The sequence below is a fragment of the Saccostrea echinata genome, unplaced genomic scaffold (assembly GCF_033153115.1).
Source record: "Saccostrea echinata isolate AGI-Se365-2 ecotype Australia unplaced genomic scaffold, CSIRO_AGI_Sech_v1 ptg000056l, whole genome shotgun sequence".
Lineage (NCBI taxonomy): Eukaryota > Metazoa > Mollusca > Bivalvia > Ostreida > Ostreidae > Saccostrea > Saccostrea echinata.
Genome location: NW_026889805.1, coordinates 4,960,961 through 4,985,156, shown reverse-complemented (window position 1 = coordinate 4,985,156; position 24,196 = coordinate 4,960,961). Strand labels below are relative to the sequence as shown.

The following is a 24,196-nucleotide window of genomic DNA, read 5'->3' as shown; positions in this document are numbered from 1 at the left end:
ACAAAAACATATCGCTCGCCCAAGCATGATGGTGTCGGGCAAGCTATTTAGATTTATAATATGTAACATTGATTTATATTTTATATGACTGAAACCATACATACCCTATTTATGTAATTTTTAAGGAACAATTCCTTCAGTCGGCCCAGATTCAGATAAAGTATATTTAGATTAATTTAACAGAATTAAAGGTGTTAATAGGTCTTTAAATGAAATTTTACTAATTGTAATTGAAGATTCAGAGCTCCAGAAGTGATTTTTTTTTCTTAGTATATGTACATCTAACACAGAGAACGTACACACTGGCTACCAATGCACATTAAAATCTTTTGATGAAATGTGAAAATAATGAACGGTAATCAAGCTCAAACATCCAGTTATAACATTACATAGAGAAATGCAAACACGGACCCTTGGAAACATCAGAGATGGAATCAGGTGTACTAGAGGAGTATTCATCCCTTAAGCCCTTTGTCCTGATCGCTAAACGGAGTAATCAGTAGGCAAATCAGTATTAAAATAATGAGCTAACAATTTGAATTCAAAACGTCAGTCAACATTCGAACTAACGACAGGTTATATTTGCATAGAATTTGAGAAATGTTGACTTTGAAGTAGATTATTTGTACCCTTGTAACATGAACGTTTTTGTAAATAGATTGCCTCGTTTAGAAATTGATTACACGCAGGTCATGGCGTATAAAATTAACTGGGAGGAATAACATACATGTATATATAATACTTAGAAAATTGATACATTTTTAAGAAAAATAAACAATAAAGTTTAAGTCATCACGTTTATCATAAGATTTAGTTGATAGTTTTCCATCAAAGTCTCATCCAAATATGAAACAGATGTTTCAGACTATGTGTCTTTTATTTCGAGTCAAGTGGTATAACATTTGATAATTTGTGAATCAACATTTGAGTGAAAATGAATATTGTTCTTCGATAAAACGTCGTCGGTTTATCTAATGTCGAATTAAAGGCCAAAGCAAGAGATATTTTCATATAGAAATTGTCAATGAATTTTGCTTCATAAGTACTAGAACAGGTCTACTAATAATTAAGTACCTTATGGAATTCTAGTATATTGTTGAAAGACCTGGCCCCAGGATCATGAAATAGACTTTTCCATTTCCTTTAAAATATTTAATAATTATTGAAATAATCTCTTTATTTGCAGATAACGACACTTTTGTTAAAAAATATTGAAAATTAGTTAAAGTTTGGTCTGCTTGACTTATACAATATTTTAGTACAACATAAAAATTTTGACTTAAGCTTAAGATGTTTCATGATCCTGGGACCAGGGGTTCGTTTTACAAAAGAACTTACGACTAAGACCAAAATTTAAAACTTTCTTATTTACATTATATTGAAAATGGTTTTAATCTTTTAAAAAGGAATGTAGTAAGATATTTTACGCTGGCAATTTTAAACAGGATCTTTAATTTTACAAAATTTTACAATCAACTAAAGATTTTTGGTCTTAGTCGTAAGTTCTTTTTTAAAACGGGCCCCTGGTCTTCAAAGATTATATAGATATTGTCAATGAGGAAATTTTACATCTATTAAATATCAACTTCAGAGTACTTATATGTAGAATCCTAGTGACTTTTTTTTAACAAAATAAGTTTAATTGTAGTTGACCAATCACAAGAAAAGAAAATTTCCGAGTTGCACTTTTGTTGAAGAAGCAGTTGTATATGATGTCAAAAAGCCCGCACTCATTTATCTTGAGGAATGGTTGTGCAAAGTGTTGAAAAATCAAACGTTTTTATTCTATTGATTTGGGCAAAATTTTCTGATTTCAAACTTTCTGAAAATTTAAATCTGTAGAACATGACACAGTCCTTAACCTCTCTCTTATACTTAACTGAAAGGGTTTTGTTTAAGAGGGATAAAAGGGTACTCGGTAATCATGGCCTTAAACAGTTTTGTTAACTTATAAAGGATAACTGGAAATACTGAAGGCGACCCCAAGACCACAACTTCAGGTACTAAGTAAATGTGAGGCCAAAATTAAACTAAACATGTAAAGTTAACCTTTATTTCGAGAGTGGAACGCTCTATGCTTGCAGAAATCAAAATGATCGATGATTAGGTGAAATATGATTTTTTTTTTAAATTGAAATCTGTTCCCCAAAAGTATCTATAAAATGATTTTTCTTATAATAATAGTAATTTAAGCCAAATAAGAGGACATTACATGAGATAAGATCTCTTTTTACAGCCCATTTAAGAATTTTCGGATCCTAATATATGCTCAGCATTTTTGAAACCAATAGCACAAGTTCATAGAAGATAAGTAATTGCCTTCAATAGAACTAGATCCTAATACGTATCAGATTGAAAATAATATGTATCATATTGAATATATTTTTGTTTCATATCATTGTCAGCAATTTTTAAGCTTTGTGTTCATACTCCCCCCCCCCCTTTTTTTTTTGGCTACTCAATGCTACGCACTGAAAATAAAAATTCCATGACTTGCGAGATTCTCTAATTATCAATAAGAATATACTCGTGTTTTACCAGGATATGAAAACAGGTGTTTCTGCAGGGGGAAAATGCTTCATGCACGGTTACCATCGTAATAAGTGTTTATCCAAGAGAGTCAAAGATATACACATGGAATTGTGACAGATACTGACAAGATTTTCAATCTCACTGCATTCTGACAATTGCTCATCTATCTAAAGGCCTGTGATGGGTCATAAAATTTTATCAATTTTTTGCAAAGAAAACATCGATGTAGATAATACAAAGACGCGTTAATCTTTGCGTGCTCGTGACGATATCCAGACGACAGCCTGTTTTCCCCCTCAATTCCCGCGCCGACTGCTCCAGCTATTCCAGACTCCCCAACAAATAAACATATTTGCTGGAATATAATCTAACTTATGTTATGAAATTTCAATATTTTTCCCTGTTTGATAAATACTTGAACATTGATAAACTTTTACAATTTGGAAATTAGTACGAAACAGTGTGTATTCGGGCTACCTCGTTCTTTTTGGAAGATAAATTTTCGGTTTGCACCCTGTGAATACAATATCTATCACTGATTTATAGTAAATCACATAATTCTTTTTCTTGGCATTATCTGCGAACATAACAATAACAACAGGCGTAAATTATGTGTAAAAGAAGAGTACGCTGGCATTTTTATGTCAACTGAAGATTTCCAAGCATCATTGGAAATTTCTAAAACTTCTCTATTTTCAGTCCAGTGCATGCTAAGATGAGCTGTCAAGAGTTTGTTGATTTCATCTATTCTTTTCAAAGACTTAAAAGTTTATGTAATTGCGAAGTTGACCATTTCTCGGCATTTCCTTCAATAGAATTGCAGAACCAGTGGCATTCTCCAGTCTCCACTGTTTAGCTTCCACCGACTCCCAGAAAAAATCGAGTTTCTTGAAAAAAAAATGATGAATGGCAGAAGTTGAAGGATACACATATCAAAAGTATGTAATGGTGTGTGACAATTCCTGGTCTGTTTTATGGCCGCCAACATGCGGTTAGAGTACAGGATCTGCTGCTGGAGAGATATAGTGGGCCACCAGATCGATGATAATCCACTAAATGTACTCTATAATCTGCACAGGATACGAAACCTCACTCACAGATTCCCGCCAGGAGGGTCATCCAAAAATGATTATCAAAGCATTTCAAAATTCTTACTTCCCACTAACATGACAACCGGCGTGATCACGCCTAAGTTCGACGGCGCAAAAGAACTGTCTTATTGCTTTTTCATTTGACGCGATTTTTTTTCTTTTTTTTTCGATGAATTTTATTACAAAGAGTATGGAAAAGGACGATAAGAGTTAGTCTGCTTCGAAACCTAGATAGGAATTAGTTCAAGCGCGTCACTTGCTTGGCAGTTGTTATTGATGCACGCGCATGCTTGCGCGCTGGTCAGCTTAAGAGTCCAGAGATGTGTTAATATGCCACTAGACTTCATTTATAGAAATGATGAAACAATTAATTTACTTAGACTCCAATTTTTGTAGAAAATGGGAGGAATATATGTTGGACTAACACTCATGCTGACTTTCAATATGGTAAGTTTAACATTTTGAAAAATGATTTTTTATTTTTTTTTTTTTTTTTTTTTTGCATGTTGTGATTCATTCAGTTTTTATGTAAGTTTGGTTTTTATAAAGAACAGTCAATTCAACAAAGGCCCGCAAATTCAAATTTAAATCATATTTTCAAAAACTGTTTGGGGTACATTCTTTAAATATTTGAAAAGTACATGTACAGAGATAAAATATTTTTCTTTAACAAAACTAATATTTTTCATGCACAAAAGAACTTTTGTGATTTCGTTCATTTAATCCCAAACAATATCACTAATCTGAAGAATTCAATTGTATCCTTTCATTGTTCAATTGTTAATCTCCTAAAAATATGGATTCACAAGATTATTCATTTTAATTCTTTCAAAGAAATTAGTGGAACAAAATAAAAGAAAATTTGTATGGAATGAAAGATTCTTCTTAATTAAACGAGTTTCCAGGTGTCTTGCTTGAATTTTCTCTCTCATTCTAAAATAAATTCATACTTTAAAAATCATTTCTTAACAAAAACTCCGTCGTTTTAAATTACCACTAATAATGGACGATGCCATTCCTTTTTTATCACAAGCCATGAGTATTTTAATGTCTCGTCTTGCGCTTTTGGGATTTTCATTCTTTTTGTTTTCTTTGATTGAATGCCATTTCGTGATTTCTAATCTAGCATTTTCTTAGCATGCAATTAAACCTTTACAGTGAAAGAATTCTTACGTGGGACTAAAGATAAAATTGTCATTTGCAATTGGTCTTATTTCCACGCCAATTTTGTTTACATTCTAGTGTAAATAATGCGGTTAGACGGTTTATTATATGAATGAATTTATCTTTCATTCCTGCTACTATTTCACACCTGAAGAGGAAGTGATGACGTAATTATTATCTATGATGGACAATACATGCATTCTACGCCTAACTCCATCCAACTTTATCGTCTCGTTCTGTTTCTTCCTCGTATCTATTTTCTAACACTATGTATAATGCAAACCTTCTACCAACAAAAACCAGCTGTTTTGTCTATATTTTTGATGCTGTATGTATAACGAGCTCATGGATTGGTGATAATGGGTTTTATTCTGTGAAATTAAATACAAAGTGGGATACATTAAAACTTTTCCAGCCGTATAATTTTTTAAAACTTCTTTTGTTTTATGTGTCTTGCAGAGGAAAAGGCGAGATGATGGTAACAGTACAAAAAGTCAAATGCTGGAGCTTTGAGTTTGATTTTTTGTCCTGTATATTAGATGAATTCGTCTTAAATGTCATCGCATTAATTTGACCAGATGGGAGATGTTTTGATCATATGCATATTAGAATGATAATAAATGAATTGTCTTTATATATTTCTTTTTTGAGAGAAAGATTTTATATAGAAGTTTCTTTCATTGTAACAACTTTGTACCTCAACATTATCTCATTCTAGCTCCCTGAGTCATGGTTTAGATAAGTCCTATCAAATTGTCAAATATTCTCGAGAATACATGTATTTTTAAGGATTTTTCATAAGTAAATATTATATACTTTGATCGGACAGTAGAGACATATACTAGCTTATTTTTAACGCAAGTGAAGGTGGACTGTCATTTGTATCAGAGTGTACATTTAGAAATGGGAATGAATGACAAAGGTGAAGATAAAAAAAGATATGATAAAACCTACAAACAATTCAAATCTGTGAAATCTGTGAATTTCCCGAGGTGGAATCAGGTGGAGTAAGCATGCCCTGTCTACCCGTCACGCCCGCCGTGAGCCCTATGTATTGATTCAGGTAGACTGAAGAATCTGTAGCCGAATTTAGTTTTTAAATACAATGACGTAACAATTGGTATGAAATATGTCAGTCCAAATACGACTCAGTGATAGGTTGTATTTGCACCCTACAAAGTCAGTGCGGTCACAACAACAATAATGTATAGAAAAGAATGAAGTAACTGCAGAACTGTAGCGTTATGGTTCTATATTTTTATATCTTTATGGTCAAAGACTAAAATATAAAACCATAATGCTACAGTTCTGCAGCTAACAATGAAGATAACGAACAATAATAATGCTCAGAAGTCCAATTAATCAATAAAAAAACTGAGAGTAAAGCAAACACGGACCCGTGAAACATTAGAGGTGGGATCAGGTGCCATTGAGGAGTAAGCATCCCCTGTCGATCGGTCGCCGGGAGCCTTTTTTCATGATCACTTAAACGGAGAACTTCATAGACAATTCCGTATAAAAATAATAGCCTTACAATTTGTATGAAAAAACATCAGTCAACATTAGAACTAACGAAAGATTGCATATTTTGCAAACAAGGCCATTTTATCGACCAAAGCATTTGCAGAATGTTGACTTTAAACGAGATTGTTGATATTCTTATATTATCAACTTGTTTTTCCCTACGTAGAACATGCTGTTCCATATTAATTTGACTTTGAGACATAAACATCATATGTAGGTGATAATGATATACGAGTATTGCTACATAGATATGGGAAGTTGACAACAGAAAGAAAAAAATCATCTTGTTTTCCATTAAGTTTACTGAATAGTTTGCCATCAACTTTTTTCTCTAATAAAACATTCAACTATGAAACTGATATGCCAGACTGATGTCTTTTGAGTTCAATGAAACATATCGAATCAATATCTGAATGAAAATGAATTTTATGATGAAACGTTGTAGATATATCTAAATATCGAATTGAAGACCACAGCAAGAGATTTCTTTCCATGCAGAAGGTTTTGAATAAATTCTGCTTCGTAAAAACACAAATCAGGTCTGCTAGTACCCATGGAAATTCTAACAGATTGTAGGGAGGTTTGGTCTCCAAAGACTACATGTATATGGATATTGTGTACGAGGAACTGAAGGAGAAATATGGAGATAACGAATAGTATTCAAGCTCAAAGTCCATTTAGACAATACAAATCGGGAGCAGAGAAAACACGGACCTCCAAAAACATCAGAGGTGGGATTAGGTGCCACGGAGGAGTGAGCAATCCTTGTCCATTGGCCATACCCGCCGTGTTCTCCTTGTCATGATCGGGAAAAATCCGTAGTAAATAATGGCCTAACAATTAGTATGAAAACGTGTCAGCATTTGACTTAATGATATGTTGTATTTGCTGACAAGGTCAAAAACATCAGAGGTGGGATTAGGTGCCATGGAGGAGTGAGCAATCCTTGTCCATTGGTCATACCCGCCGTGTTCTCTGTCATGATCGGGAAAAATCCGTAGTAAATAATGGCCAAACAATTAGTATGAAAACGTGTCAGCATTTGACTTAATGATATGTTGTATTTGCTGACAAGGTCAAAAACATCAGAGGTGGGATTAGATGCCATGGAGGAGTGAGCAATCCTTGTCCATTGGTCATACCCGCCGTGTTCTCCTTGTCATGATCGGGAAAAATCCGTAGTAAATAATGGCCTAACAATTAGCATGAAAACGTGTCAGCATTTGACTTAATGATATGTTGTATTTGCTGACAAGGTCATTGTATCGACCATAAAACTTGCGAAATGATGACTTCAAACGAGACTGTTGAGAATCCCTTTAATACCAACCCAGAGTACTTGTTTATTTAACAAAGTAAGTTTGTAGATGACTAATGACAAAATATGAAAATTTGCGAGTTCCATTTTATTGAAGAAGCAGTTGTCTATAGTAAAAAAAGCCTTGTCTTAAATTTTTCGTGGTGAATGAAAAGCCATACGTGTTGACGCTACATATTTTTAGTATTGCAAAATTTTGTGATTTAAAATTTTTAAAAAGTTCTCGAATATGTTGTTAAACAGCATAGTTGAAGTTTCTCCTTCGCTGCTGTTACAGTAATACTAGTATTCTCGTAAGGATTAAAGTAAGAGGCTTTGTAGAACTTTTGCTAGATCCCGCTATTTATCTGTTTTGTAGGATTTTAATGAAGTTTTGAAATGCAGTATAGTTATGAAAATGTATATTTTCCAGAAATTACAATTCATAAGCTGAAAAAAATTGAGGTGATCGTAGACACCTATATTTTCAAAGTTGTAAAATCACATAACTAACTTATTTGGATGATGCTCTGATTAAAATCTGTAAACGCCGTTGGTTTTTATCAATTGAAGTTTACAACGTAAAATCTGTCAAGTAGACCTGGATGAAATTTCAAACTGAATCAACTTTAAATTGTTTAATGTAAAATATATACGATTATACATTAGTTTTGTTTCTTCGTTTTTATGCTCTTTTTCTGAAAAACGTGACAAAAGAAAGGATCGATAATGATGAAAATATGTTTTGGCTCTAACCTCAGTATACTGATATCTATGTCAACGCTTCAAAAATTTATGTAAAGCACAGGCCTCATCAACAAATTCAAACTAATATCGTACAAAGTTTATTTTTAATTACTTAGATATGCATGCTCTAATTCCGACTGTTTTCATATTATGAGTGATCGTCGATGTCTGTTGAAGCCAGATAAGCGTGCAATACTACTAGAAACTAATCATAGAAAAAAACATCGTAAAATTGACAAAATATATTGATTTGTTTTAGTACATTTTTGAATAAAAAAAAGATATTGCAAAAATGATGTCAAGTTTCAATAAGGGACATTTTATGCGTTTCGAATAATTTTTAAGATATTGGAAGCCAATGCCATGACAAAATCAAATATACTATTTAAAAAATGGTACGATGTGTCCAAATAATTAGGAAATTTGACCATGATAAAGAGTTAGTTTTAAAGTACGGCAAAGTCATTTTTGACGCTTGATTAATTCTGTATAAATGTGAAATTATGTCTTTTACAATTTTTATGAAAATGAATTGGTCGAAAGGTGTGAAAAAAATTCATGGGATGTCTTGCTTAAATAACTAAATTTATGCTGATGACATGCAGTCAACATTGCTTTGAACAACACACGATATATACTTGTACCCGTATTAAAATTCAGTAAGTAAATTTTACATCCATGAATACAAAAGATATATGTTAGTGTTATACGAAGAAAGATTTTACAATTTTTATCTTATTTTAAATTTTCATACATATGTATAATTTTGCCTCGATTCTTAGTGATTAAAATTTTTCCTCTAAAATTCTGGTAATTCTATACGTCCAAAATTGGATGAAACTAAATGTAATCATACTTCATGCGGCAGCGCGGATCCATTTTTTTCTAAAGAGGGGGAAGGGATTCCACACCAACTCAAAAAAAAATTCTGACTCCGAAACTCTTTGATAAGGAAAAATAACGTAAACAACGTGACCAAACCTGGAAGAAAAAAAATATTTCGTGTGTGTGTGTGTGTGTGTGGGGGGGGGGGGGGCGGGGGGAGGAGGACATGTCACTTTTTAAAGTCTATTTTCTTCAAATACACGACTTTCCTTACGATTTTACATGGGTCCGTGTTTCCTGGGTGTTTTTGTGGGGTGTGGGTTCCAGTGTCTGTTTTCTATTAAAGTTGTAACATATAACAGTTGTACGTTTAAAATTAATATGTCATTTTCCTCTAGCAATTTTCATTTTAACTTTCCACTTCAAAACGGCTCTTGTGTCTGTTAACCACACCAGTTCTGAAAGGCGCTAAATTTATAATGAAGTTGAATGAAATTAACATTTATGAAGAAAGAACTTTTAAAATTATAAATATAAGCATTGAATTCTTATTTTTGGATGTCGTCGGTCATATAACATCACTTCTCCTGACTAGGTGCTATACTACCGACGACATCCAAAAATAAGAATTCAATGTTTAATTGATCCAGTGATGCTTTGTGGTTAGTTTGTTTATAGTGAGTCTACTGGTTCTGGAGTAAAAGACAGAAATTTGAAAATAAAAAATCTACACAGAACCCATCTGTGTTCTAAATTTTCTTCCGAAAACCATTAATGATGTGGAAATCATCAATGATCCATTCTAATTTCAAAGGACACATATAGATTTATAATTTCTGACAAACTATAATGCTTAAAAACACTTGTGCATGAAACTCAGTGTTTCAACATTTATCAAATGCTTAATACTTTTTTCAGATTATTATTATGTATGTTATTGTATTTCTAAAATTTAAAAAAATTGTAGTAGGCCATATCCCTGGGGTTTTTTGTCAATTTTTTCCTTTCAAACGATAAATAAAACAAAAAACAAAAAATGTCCTTCGACGTGTAACATTTGCAGAGTTACTAAAACACATTTTTCTTCACCGACATTCAAAATTAGGTTATCGTACAGTGTATGAATCTTGCGAAAAATCATTTGTTTTCGAACACACTGAATGCTGTCATTGTCCCCGGCAGGTTACATAAAACATTAAATGTTACGATTGAACTGATCTTCTTTGATTTTGGTTTTCAAAACCAGTTTAATTTATTTTGACATAGTAGATGTCGAGTGAGAAATTCAAGAGCAGCTACTTAAAAAGAAATCAGGAAAGTGAAAAGAATTAGGGGATATCTGCTTTATCTGAGCAATATACAACATTCAACTTGGTAGAGCTTCTCCCAAGATATACACTGCTAAACAGAACAAAAAAGTAAACCAATCCATCATAAATTACACATATTTCACTCCAGAAACTAGCCGCTAATCTCGTCTTGATATCGAGTCTATGTTAACATGCACTCTGGCGATAGGGGAGATAATATCAGGCAGCCAGACCAGACGCCTGCCCTTGCCATCCATCTGCAAGTTGTATTGTTTGTACTTTGTATGAATTCAATATTCCAATGAAGAAAATTTTAAGAATTTATTGCTAGCTAATTCCTTAAGTGTCAAAGAGCAAAGCTATTCCGATAATCACTTAAATATATGTTCTGTTAGCGTGTCCTACTGTAGGGCGAAAAATTCTCACTCAGCACTTCCTGAAAGCATACATGCACCGATGATTGCGATTGCAATATTAGCTGCTTCTTCTTGTACTGTGTGACATGGCATCTTCTTTCCAGAAAAGTAATTGTTATTGAAGAGCAATTTGCACAACATTTTTTATAAATTTAATATTTTAAGCTGCTTATATTAAAGGAGTCATCGCTCGCCCAACATTGATTATAATGTAGCCACTGGTCTGGTCTAACACAAGTTTTAATTGCCATACAATACACGATCGTCTTTATTTTCAGGTTGTAGGAACGGGACGATTCGAGGTTTCAATTTTAGCAATCTTCAATGAAAGTGGACAGATGTCAGACGGAAATTGTTGTTCAGAGTCACGTGATAACGGCTCGTGCTCTTCACTTTGCAACACCTTCTTCTCTGTATGTCTCCAGCATCATTCCCTTGATATCCCAGAATTCCCTAGATGCACTTACGGACGCGTCGTTACTCCGGTTTTCAACTTCAGCGCGAGTAATGATACGATTGTGACAAAGAACAAATACTTGGTCAAAATTCCATTCCAATTTTCTTGGCCAGTAAGTATTTAGAAATGAAACGATTTAGACAATTTTGCTTATCACTCGATCTTTTTAGCTTAAACAAGGCAAAGCATTTAGAAAAAATGCATGTATTCTTTTGTTATTAGATCCGTCTTTGTTGGCTCTACTGGTCAGAAGCAGAAGAGCTTATGCGATACTAGTAGTAAGATGTTTGTGTCTGTCTGTAATGAAATATGGAGATAACGAACATTATTCAAGCTCAAAGTTCATTAAAACAATACAAATCGGGAGCAAAGCAAACACAGACCTCCAAAAACATCATTGTGGGATCAGGTGCCATGGACATGGAGGGGTGAGCATCCCTTGCCGACCGGTCACCCCCTCCGTATGCTTCTTATCATAATCGGGAAATAACGAAGAAATCCGTCGACAATTCAATATGTAAAAAATGACCTAACAATTAGCATGAAAAAAGTAAGTCAGCATATGACTTAATGATAGATTGTATTTGCTGAGAAGGTCACTGTGTAAACAATTTTACAAAATGCTTCTCCTACAGGTTTGGTCCGATTTCAATATAACTTAGTATAAGGGTGCACTACACTAACATACATTATTATGTTTGCCAGTTTTTTTTTAAAATTTCAATCAAAGATGTTGCAATGGTTACTAAAAATAGAAAAAATATTTTGTAAAATTCATTCAAAACAATACTCCTTCTACAGTCAATAAAACTTTTTACACAAGTAGACTACACTATCGCACATAATCTGTATATCTTTTTTTTATGTTAATGAATGGTGTTGCCATGGTTACTAAAACAAAATTTTTGTGAAATTCTTTTAACAAAAGGCTACTCCTGCTAAAATATTTTAATAAAACTATTAAAACAAGTAGACTGATACATAATTCGCTATGTCGGTTTTTGATTTCATTAAATGGTGTTGACATGCTTACTAGAAAGAAAAAAAGATATGTGAAATACTTTCAAAACGCTACTCCTACTACATGTACAGTATTTGCTCGATTTCATTAAACCAAGGATCATTATATTTTTTATTGCTTTTGCTATAGTATCATGTTCTGTACTACCTTTCATTTCCTTTGATAAAAGTACAAACTTCTGGTTTTGTTTTTTGTCAATGGCTTGCAATGGTCATGGAGAAAAAACGTGACTTGCCATGGAGGGTACATATGATTGGTTAAATTTTGTAAAAACTTCAATTTTCATTTAATCTCCTTCAAAATTTGAAACTCTTAATTAAAGATTTTTATTAGCATTTCTGCAACTGGCGTAAATGGTGTGCAATGAAATCAAAACTCATTATACGCATAAATTATATGTTCGAATATGCTGTTTAGACCAGTATACTAAGTAGTATTTGATTTACTGGATATTGTTATGATTTTGATGTTGTAAAGTTTTTTTCCGATCATGACAGGGAGCAAACGGCGGGTGTGACCCGTCGGCAGGGGATGCTCACTCCTCCATGACACCTGATCCCACCTCTAAATTTTGAGGTCCGTGTTTGCTCTGCTCCAAATTTGTATCGTTTCATTTGACTTTCGAGATTGAATACTGTTCGTTATCTTCATATTTCATTGATAATCTTGCGTTATCCGTCTTTCATACCTTAAGTTTTGAAGAATACAAGGGACGAGGGGCGGATAACGCTGTTTGTTTCTCCTTTGCTTAATGGAGTGATATCAGCATTTCAACAAAAATTTGAGACAATACATTCCGTTCATAAGTATTTCGAACAACTTCAACCAACAGTTACACAGATTTTATATAAGATTTTTTTTCTTTTACTCATACTATTGTTTCACTTGGCATAATGGAAACGGAAACCATCCTGTTGTAAATTTTGAATTTACCTCCACCCAGTAAATTAAAATTTTACAACATAACACAGCTGTGTTTTTACCATATAATATTTCCCTATTACTCCATTTTTCCACAATATAAAATATAACAGTAAATTTTTATCTTGTGAAATTTAGGTTTTTGACCCTAAGTCACTCGATGCTGGACAACTGTTATATCCTTGTGCATAAGTGTTCTTTGGTTCGCTAAAATAATCCTTTCGATTTTTCCCCAATCAAATCATATAAGCCTTCTATGACCCTTGCTCTCTAGTCTTTTTTTTTTTTCAACGAGTTTTTCCATAAGTTTGTCCTATCCAAGGAAAATTCGGTACATGGTATATTTATGAATGAAAATTACCAATGTGTAAGTAAAACAATTTTACAATTTACGAACAGGCGGAACTCGGATGACGTCATTTACAGGAAGAAAAAGAGAGACCGATTCGTGACGTGATAGCATCGCCCACGCCTAGTCTGAACTTATTTTCATCCGCTTGCCCCTGGTAATATCTCCTTCATTTTGTTGAGCTTAACCCTTCGATAAACTCTATCTGCTTCAATCAAAACGGGGGTTCTGTCGTGGCACCCCATACTATATTTAGTAACAGAAGAACGAGTTCGTTGTTTAATCAGTGGGTTTAACTTTAAAAATTTCAGAAAAAAGAGCGGGACTTCTGCATCTGGAAACGTTCTTCTGAGCCGCAACACCGTGTGTACAAACATAAAAGCAGGTTATTAATATTATTTATTAAAAGTTTTATCTCTCTTTTCCCGATGTGTTAACAATCTCTGGATTCAATCGGCGAAAACATACAATACACTGTGTGAGAAAAAGATGATCACAAGAAATGACTGTATGAAATGAGGAAGGGTGTTATCTTTATACCAAATGGTCACTGACATGACCGTTTGTAGTAATACATGTATATTGCATGTTCCAAAAATTCTGTAAAATGCACAGCTTACTACTGTTTAAAAGCTTTTACAAAAAAGTACTAAAGGCAGTAACATGTATCAGATAGAAGGAGGTTAGGAGATCTAATGTCAAGGCCACTATTATCAGCGACAAATCTAGGTCAGATTGGTGTTGTCCTTGAGGGAATGCAGGAACCTCAGCTGACCTTATTTGTTTTTTCCACAACTTATAAAGGTTCAGTAAAAGGGGTCATCCGTAGCTTCCGAACCATAAAAACTTGTACACGCCCATGCCATGCCACTGAGAGATACCGAAGCATTCCTAAAGCTCAAGGTTGAAAAGGTTTGACAAAGTATAGTTGTTATTCTACCCAATCATACAAACCTACTGGCTATAGCCTCATACACTCCCAAATTACAGTTTTAGCGATAAAAAAGCAAAGGGCGCATCGTGTTTTACATTCTGACATCAAGAGTGTTCGAGTAGTGACGTTTTAGTGTCCATATAGGCATTTCTTTACGTTATTTCACGTCAAAGTTTCGTGCCAGGAATTAAAAAGTAAAATCATACCTGTCATGTCACGCAATTTATCTTCAATTAATTTTAAAGCATATTTCAAGAGACTACGTGAGTGATTCGCCGAGGAAAGTTGTTTCGGCGTTGTGGTGATAAATTGTCTGACGTTATCAACTTTCCGTGAGCGCGGGGAGAGATGAATTAATTAATGGTATTTCTACATCAATTTGACGGATAAGATAATCTAATCTGATATAGTGAAAACCTAGCAAAAAAAAATCAATGGAAAAGTCAATAATTTATCTGTTAAACTTGAAAAATCTAATCGCCTCTGATACTGAGGTTAACTGCGGGTTTTAAGAAGTTGATATATACGGCATTATCGACCTTTGTGCATACTTTTTAAGTATTATGTAATTTTGAAAGTGTTACAAAAACATAAGGTGCAGTAGGAATATTTGTTAATTCTGCACCTAACAAGCGTCTTTTGTAAACAATGTAATCTTTCATCGCGTCTCTTATTTGTTATAAGAGAGAATTTAAAAAAAGTTTCCACTCACAAGAAGCCACCATTAAGCCACTGGTTTGTTATCACAATAAACAAACTCTTATAAGATGTAGAGCCCACGCAAAACATACACTGTATATATCCTCATTCATTTGTCTCAAAGTCCACTTCCTGGGCTTCGTTGTTTTTGTTTCGGGTTTCAAACATTCTCTATAGAAAAAAAACACTACTTATAAAGATATAGAAACAGAAGAAATAAAATTTTATACGAAAGATCTACTTATAGAGGCTCAAAACACTAAGGAAAAATATGTTTTTGATGTAGCAAGGCCGTAACTAGGCTCAATTTTTTAGTGAGGCCAGGGACCTGGGGCCACCCAAGCCCCAAGCTGGTCCAGGATAGCGTCCTGATGGGGTTCTCAGGGGGAGGCGGTCCCGAAACATGGGTTTTAGTAAATTAAAGACAATCTTTGAAAGTTTTGAATTATTTTTACATGCGTTCTAAACTAATAAAACGCATGTTGAGATGATCGATTTAGAGAAATTGAAACAAAAGTTTAACAGTTGTTGAAATCATTATTTTAGTACAAAGACAAACATAAGTACAATGTAATTTAAGTTCAAAGTAAAACTGTTTTCACTTTTCAGAAAACTCTAAAATTTTAGTGAGGCATTTGCCTCACTTGCCTCAGGGGTAGTTACGGCCTTGCTTAGAGAAAAGTATATCATATAAAAGTGTACGTATATTGGGTTTACCTAATTCATTTTCAACATATACACATACAGTTCCTCAGGAAAAATGAAAAAAAGACAATGATGTATTAGTCGCTTACTTATATTGGGAAAATACGTGTAGATACTTTCTCTTGATCAAATATAATGTAAAGAATTCGTTAAAGGGGGAATCTTCTCTGGTTGCGACATATTAAAATATTGAAGAATTTTGCATAAATGCCCTATATCAGACTTACATGTATTAGGAATTTATAAGACCGTTTATTTCTTTCCCTCTTACAACTGTACAGCTAGACGTACAAAGAAATTGTACACTGTATTTAAAATCTAGCAGGGGCTATATTTTTGGCGGAACAGCAACGTAGGAAAATATCACAAAATTTGCTTTTTAAAAAAAAAAATTTACTACAATTGACTTTAGTTTACAGTTTTAAACAAGATAAAGGAATTTCTGCAGTTAATGCGAAGCACGAGTGAAAATATCAAAAATTCCTGTCTCACGAGTGAAATAAATTCTATATTCATCTACAAAACATTGAATTTTCTGTTTATTACATTTTCTTTGATTTTCCTTTTGCCTCTGTCTTTTCTTAACTCAGTGTCATAGATAGGCTTGACGTCATAGTTGAGCGGTTGAGACGTCATAGCTTAGCAGTTGTGAGATTGAAAACATCAAATAGCATGGATTTTAGCAATATATTTGGGAAGAAAATTGCAGTTTTAGCTCTATCAAGATGTTTAGTTACTATCTCTACATTATGACAAGTCAGAAATTATTTTTTACTTGCTTTGATATCCTTTCACACTGTGAGAGAATATCATTTTGGTATCCTTTCACACTGTGAGAGAATATCACTTTTATTCAATAAATAAATCACAGTATTTCACTGTTGAAAATGTAATATATATATATATATATATATATATATATATATATATATATATATATATATATATATATATATATATATATATATATATATATATATATATATATATATATATATATATATATATATATATAGTTAGGGGCTTAAGATTTAAATTATTATATAAATAAACTGCAGTCTTGCTAGCTTTTCTATGCTTTCACATACAAATTGTGTGAAAATAGGAAAAATTTTAATATAGGAAGCATGGAAAAATAACGAATATTCCTTCAAAATTTAAGAAAATTAGAGGAAATTCGGGTCAGTCAATCTCTTTTATTTAAGTTAAATTATTTAATCTTAATTTGACGGCATTTTCTGATATCATAGACCTTATTTTTATTATCTTTTTATATGCAAAAATATGAACAACTAGTAGACTAATTGTTCTCGAACAATTAGAGGTCTTTCCACCTTCTTTAAATTTCTTTAATTTTTATATTTTACTCTCTAAAGTTAATTTTTATACAAAAAGAATCCAGTAATGGCTTGAAAATAGAAAAAACTGAAAATTTTGAAATGACCTTGACCTTTGACCTTTACCACACATTAAAGGTCAAAGGTCAAGAATCACATTGCAATTAGTTTCATGCTTCTAGGACTTATACTTTTAAAGTTATAAGGCCTACTATTAAGCGCAAAGCCGTTAAAGGGCGATAACTCATATAAAGGATCATCAGATCCTTTCGCACTGAATAGATTGAAGTTGTGTCTAAAGACCCTGAAGACATTAGTGAAGGTTTGATGTCTCTACGGTCTACGGTTTCAGAGGAGTAGCGATAACAAGGTTTTTCGCACAAGGGGCAATAACTTTCAAAGGGGTTAAGTTTAGGGGACAAGAATGAAATCTTTGAAATAGTTTTAGAAGGACATATTAAAGATGCAAAGGCATACAGTATATGTTGAAAGACAAGAGAATTATAAATATCTCATAGTTTGAATGACCTTGACCTTTGACCTTGACATAAATTTCAAGGTCAAAGGTCCAAAAATGCAATGCAGTTGGTTTCATGTCTCTATGACTTATGGTTTTGAAAATTTTTAATTTTTCATGAATATCAAAAACTTTCAGGGGCAATAACTCATTGAAGTGGTCAACGAATTCTTTCGCAATGAATAGATTGAAGAATCCCCTCAATTAGTCAAAGACATTGGTGAAGGTTTCGTACCTCTACGGTTTACGGTTTCGAAGGAGTAGCGATAACAAGCTATTCTTGCGAAAGGGGCAATAACTTCGTAAGAGGTCAAAGTTCAAACATGGGGGGGTCGTTTTTCGGAATAACTTTTAATATCCAGTATCATGAACTATAAAGTTTTTCGATAAGTCTTGCGGTTTCAAAAGTCCGGGAAGAAAAATAATAATAACTAGTAGACTAATTGTTCTCGAACAATTAGAGGTCTTTCCACCTTCTTTAAATTTCATATATTCTTCACATTTAACTCTCTACTGTTTATTTTTATAGAGGAGAAACCAGAAATGGCTTGAGAGATTGAAAAAATTAAAATTTTAAAAATTTGGAAATGACCTTGACCTTTGACCTTGAACAAATATTCAAGGTTAAAGGTCAAGGGTCACATTGCACTTGACCCCATCCTTCTACAACTTTTAGTTTTAAAGTTATAAGGTTTAATAGTAAGCGCAAAGACGTTAAAGGGCAATAACTCATATAAGGGGTCAGAAGATCCTTTTGCACTGGTAGACTGAAGTTGTGTCTAATGACCCTGAAGACATTAGTGAAGGTTTCGTGTCTCTGTGATTTACGGTTTAGGACAAGAAGCGATAACAAGGTTTTTCGCACAAGGGGCAATAACTTTCAAAGGGGTTAAGCTTAGGGGACAAGAATGAAATCTTTGCAATAGATTTAAGAGTACATATTAATGATGCAAAGAATGATAGTATATATTGAAAGACAAAAGAGCTGTAAAAAGAGCTTAATTTCTCATTTTTGGAATGACCTTGACCTTTGACCTTTACATATATTTTTAGGTCAAAGGTCAATGAATCTAATGCAGTTGATCCCATGTCTCTATGACTTATCGTTTTGAAAATTTTTCATTATTCGTAAATATCAAAGACTTTCAGGGGCAATAACTCATAAAAGGGGTGCACGAATACTTTCGCAATGAAAAGATTGAAGAGTCCCCTCAATTAGTTGAAGACATTGGTGAAGGTTCCGTACCTCTACGGTTTACGGTTTTGAAGTAGTAGCGATAACAAGGTTTTATTGCGAAAGGGGTTGTAACTCCTTAAGGGGTCAAAGTTCATACACGCAGGGTCAACTATAAAAATCTTTTAAAGAGTACATTCTTATAGATTATAAATCTTTTCGATATATCTTGAAACATAGAATCACATCAGGGGGTGGAAAAATAATAATAATAATAATAATAATAATAATAATAATAAACAGAAGAATATCAATAGGTCTTTCCACAGAAAGGTGGAAAGACCTAACTAGTAGACTAATTGTTCTCGAACAATTAGAGGTCTTTCCACCTTCTTTAAATTTCATATATTTTTCATATTTAACTCTCTATTGTTTATTTTTATACAAAAGAAACAAGAAATGGCTTGAGAGATGGAAAAAATGAAATTTAAAAAAAAATTCTAATGACCTTGACCTTTGACCTTGAACAATTATTTAAGTTCATAAGTCAAGGGTCACATTGCACTTGACCCCATGCTTCTACGACTTTTAGTTTCAAAGTTATAAGGTTGAATAGTAAGAGCAAAGATGTTAAAGGGCAATAACTCATATAAGGGGTCATCGGATCCTTTCGCACTGAATAGATTGAAGTTGTGTCTAAAGGCCCTGAAGACATTAGTGAAGGTTTCGTGTCTCTGCGGTTTACGGTTTCGGAGTAGTAGCGATAACAAGGTTTTCAATGAAAGGGGCAATAACTTTTAAAAGGGAAAATCTTAGGGGACAAGTATGAAATCTTTGAAATAGTTTGAAGAGTACATATTAAAGATGCAAAGAGATTTAGTATATAATGAAAGACAAAAGAGATATAAAAAGAGCTTAATTTCTCAAATTTTGAATGACCTTGACCTTTGACCTTTACAAAAATTTCAAGGTCTGAGGTCAAAGAATCTAATGCAGTTGGTTCCATGTCTCTACGACTTATCGTTTTGAAAAATTTTCATTATTTGTAAACTTCAAAAACTTTCAGGGGCAATAACTCATTGAAGGGGTCGACAAATCATTTCGCAATGAATAGATTGAAAAGTCTTCTCAAGTAGTCAAAGACATTGGTGAAGGTTCTGTATCTCTACGATTTATGGTTTCGAAGGAGTAGCGATAACAAGCTATTCTTGCAAAAGGGGCAATAACTTTGTAAGAGGTCATAGGTCAAACACGTTGGGTCGTTTTTCGGAATAACTTTTAATATCCAGTATCATGAACAATAAAGTTTTTCGATAAGTCTTGTGGTTTCAAAAGTCCGGGAAGAAAAAGAATAATAATAATAATAATAATAATAATAAACATAAGCATTTCAAGAGGTCTTTCCACAGAAAGGTGGAAAGACCTAATAATAAACATAAGCATTTCAAGAGGTCTTTCCACAGAAAGGTGGAAAGACCTAATAATAAACATAAGCATTTCAAGAGGTCTTTCCACAGAAAGGTGGAAAGACCTAACTAGTAAACTAATTGTTCTCGAACAATTAGAGGTCTTTCCACCTTCTTTGATTTTCATATATTTTTCATATTTTACTCTCTGAAGTTAGTTTTTATACAAAAAGAATCTATAAATGGCTAGAAAGATACAAAAAATGAAAATTTTAAAAATTTTGAAATGACCTTGACCTTTGACCTTGAAAAAATATTCAAGGTCAAAGGTCAGGGGTCACATTGCACTTGACCCCATGCTTCTACGACTTTTAGTTTTAAAGTTATAAGATTTAATAGTAAGCATAAAGACGTTAAAGGGCGATAACTCATATAAGGGGTCATCGGATACTTTCGCACTGAATAGATTGAAGTTGTGTCTAAAGTCCCTGAAGACATTAATGAAGGTTTTGTGTCTCTACGGTTTACGGTTTCGGAGGAGTAGCAATAACAAGGTTTCCAGTAAAAGGGGCAATAACTTTTAAAGGGGTAAATCTTAGGGGACAAGTATAAAATCTTTGAAATAGTTTTAAGAGGACATATTAATGATGCAAAGATATTTAGGATATGTTGAAAGACAAAAGAGCTATAAAAAGAGCTTAATTTCTCATATTTTGAATGACCTTGACCTTTGACCTTTGCATATATTTTAAGGTCAAAGGTCAATGAATCTTATGCAGTTGGTCCCATGTCTCTACGACTTGTCGTTTTGAAAATTTTTAATTATTCCTAAGTTTCATAAACTTTCAGGGGAAATAACTCATAAAAGGGGTTGACGAATACTTTCGCAATGAAAAGATTGAAGAGTCCCCTCAAGTAGTCGAAGACATTGGTGAAGGTTCCATACCTCTACATTTTACGGTTTCAAAGGAGTAGCGATAACAAGCAATTCTTGCGAAAGGGGCAATAACTTCGTAATAGGTCATAGGTCAAACACGGGGGGTCATTTTTCGGAATAACTTTTGATATCCAGTATCATGAACAATAAAGTTTTTCGATAAGTCTTGCGGTTTCAAAAGTCCGGGAAGAAAAAGAAGAAGAAGAATAATAATAATAAACACTAGTAGACTAATTGTTCTCGAACAATTAGAGGTCTTTCCACCTTAAATTTCATATATTTTTCATATTTCACTTTCTAAACTTAATTTTTATACAAAAAGAATCCATAAATGCCTTGAAAGATAGAAAAAATGAAAATTTGAAAAAATTGAAATGACCTTGACTTTTGACTTTGAATAAATATTCAAGGTCAAAGGTCAAGGGTCACATTGCACTTGACCCCATGCTTCTACGACTTTTAGTTTTAAAGTTATAAGGTTTAATAGTAAGCGCAAAGACGTTAAAGGGCTATAACTCATACAAGGGGTCATCGGATACTTTCGCACTGAATAGATTGAAGTTGTGTCTAAAGACCCTGAAGACATTATTGAAGGTTTGATGTCTCTACGGTCTACGGTTTCAGAGGAGTAGCGATAACAAGGTTTTTTGCACAAGGGGCAATAACTTTCAAAAGGATTAAACTTAGGGGACAAGAATGAAATATTGTAAATAGCTTAAAGAGTACATATTAATTATGTAACAATAGATAATAAATCTTTAAGAACAAAAGAGCTATAGAAGGAAATATATTTTTCATATATGGAATGACCTTGACCTTTGACCTTCATATAAATTTCAAGGTCAAAGGTCAAAGAATCTAATGCAGTTGGTTCCATGTCTCTACGACTTATTGTTTTGAAATTTTTTGATTATTTGTAAACTTCAAAAACTTTCAGGGGCAATAACTCATTGAAGGGTTCAACGAATAGTTTCGCAATGAAAAGATTGAAGACTACCCTCAATTAGTCGAATACATTGGTGAAGGTTCCGTACTTCTACGGTTTAAGGTTTCAAAGGAGTAGCGATAACAAGCAATTCTTGCGAAAGGGGCAATAACTTCGTAATAGGTCATAGGTCAAACACGTTGGGTCATTTTTCGGAATAACTTTTGATATCCAGTATCATGAACAATAAAGTTTTTCGATAAGTCTTGCGGTTTCAAAAGTCCGGGAAGAAAAAGAAGAAGAAGAATAATAATAATAAACACTAGTAGACTAATTGTTCTCGAACAATTAGAGGTCTTTCCACCTTAAATTTCATATATTTTTCATATTTCACTTTCTAAACTTAATTTTTATACAAAAAGAATCCATAAATGCCTTGAAAGATAGAAAAAATGAAAATTTGAAAAAATTGAAATGACCTTGACTTTTGACTTTGAATAAATATTCAAGGTCAAAGGTCAAGGGTCACATTGCACTTGACCCCATGCTTCTACGACTTTTAGTTTTAAAGTTATAAGGTTTAATAGTAAGCGCAAAGACGTTAAAGGGCTATAACTCATACAAGGGGTCATCGGATACTTTCGCACTGAATAGATTGAAGTTGTGTCTAAAGACCCTGAAGACATTATTGAAGGTTTGATGTCTCTACGGTCTACGGTTTCAGAGGAGTAGCGATAACAAGGTTTTTTGCACAAGGGGCAATAACTTTCAAAAGGATTAAACTTAGGGGACAAGAATGAAATATTGTAAATAGCTTAAAGAGTACATATTAATTATGTAACAATAGATAATAAATCTTTAAGAACAAAAGAGCTATAGAAGGAAATATATTTTTCATATATGGAATGACCTTGACCTTTGACCTTCATATAAATTTCAAGGTCAAAGGTCAAAGAATCTAATGCAGTTGGTTCCATGTCTCTACGACTTATTGTTTTGAAATTTTTTGATTATTTGTAAACTTCAAAAACTTTCAGGGGCAATAACTCATTGAAGGGTTCAACGAATAGTTTCGCAATGAAAAGATTGAAGACTACCCTCAATTAGTCGAATACATTGGTGAAGGTTCCGTACTTCTACGGTTTAAGGTTTCAAAGGAGTAGCGATAACAAGCTTTACGGTGAAAGGGGCAAGAACTGCATAAGAGGTCAAAGTTCAAACATGGGGGGGTCGTTTTTCGGAATAACTTTTTATATCCAGTATCATGAACTATAAATTCTTTTGATAAGTTTTGCGGTTTCAAAAGTCCTGGTGAGAAATAAAATAATAATAAACATAAGCATTTCAAGAGGTCTTTCCACAGAAAAGTGGAAAGACCTAATAAGCATTTCAAGAGGTCTTTCCACAGAAAGGTGGAAAGACCTAACTAGGAGACTAATTGTTCAGAGAACAATTAGAGGCCTTTCCACCTTTCTAAGTGTTTCCGTGTCATTTGGGTTGAAAAAAAGAAGAAAAATGCAAAAAATGCAAAAAATGCAAAAAAAAAAAAAAAAAAAAAAAAAAAAAAATGCACCTCCAGCTGGGCTCGAACTCAAAACCCTTGGGTTGAAAGGCAGGTGCGCTAACCATTCGGCCACGCATTCCGATAACATGCGAAAGAAGTTCCGTAAAAGGAAATAGTTCCTGAACTTGCAAGCAGTATATAAAATAACAAGGGACCGGCTGCGTGAGAAAACGTTAACACTGTTCCCTAATGAAAATGTATTAATGGACTGTAAGCCCGATTCATCGATATTGTGAGCATGCTGAATTTTTGTAAATAGCTTCGTTGTAAGCTTAAAAGATCGGGTTCGGATTTTAACATTTCTGGCTGAATATCCTGAAATAAATATGAAACATTTAAATAAG

The 24,196-nt window shown here is 33.2% G+C and overlaps 1 protein-coding gene across 2 annotated transcripts in view; it reads left to right on the top strand.

The window, feature by feature from the left end:
• Positions 1-24,196, top strand: part of LOC133173317 (neurogenic locus protein delta-like) — a 60,590-nt gene that overhangs the window by 1,929 nt on the left and 34,465 nt on the right. Inside the window, exons 2-3 of one of the 2 annotated variants that reach the window (XM_061308307.1) lie at positions 4,020-4,070; positions 11,185-11,475. In XM_061308307.1, coding sequence (XP_061164291.1) covers positions 4,023-4,070; positions 11,185-11,475 — 339 coding nt within the window. In that variant the 5' untranslated portion in view covers positions 4,020-4,022. Of the gene's footprint in view, positions 1-3,693; positions 4,071-11,184; positions 11,476-24,196 lie in introns of those variants that run through there. The other variant, XM_061308306.1, reaches the window with a different exon arrangement.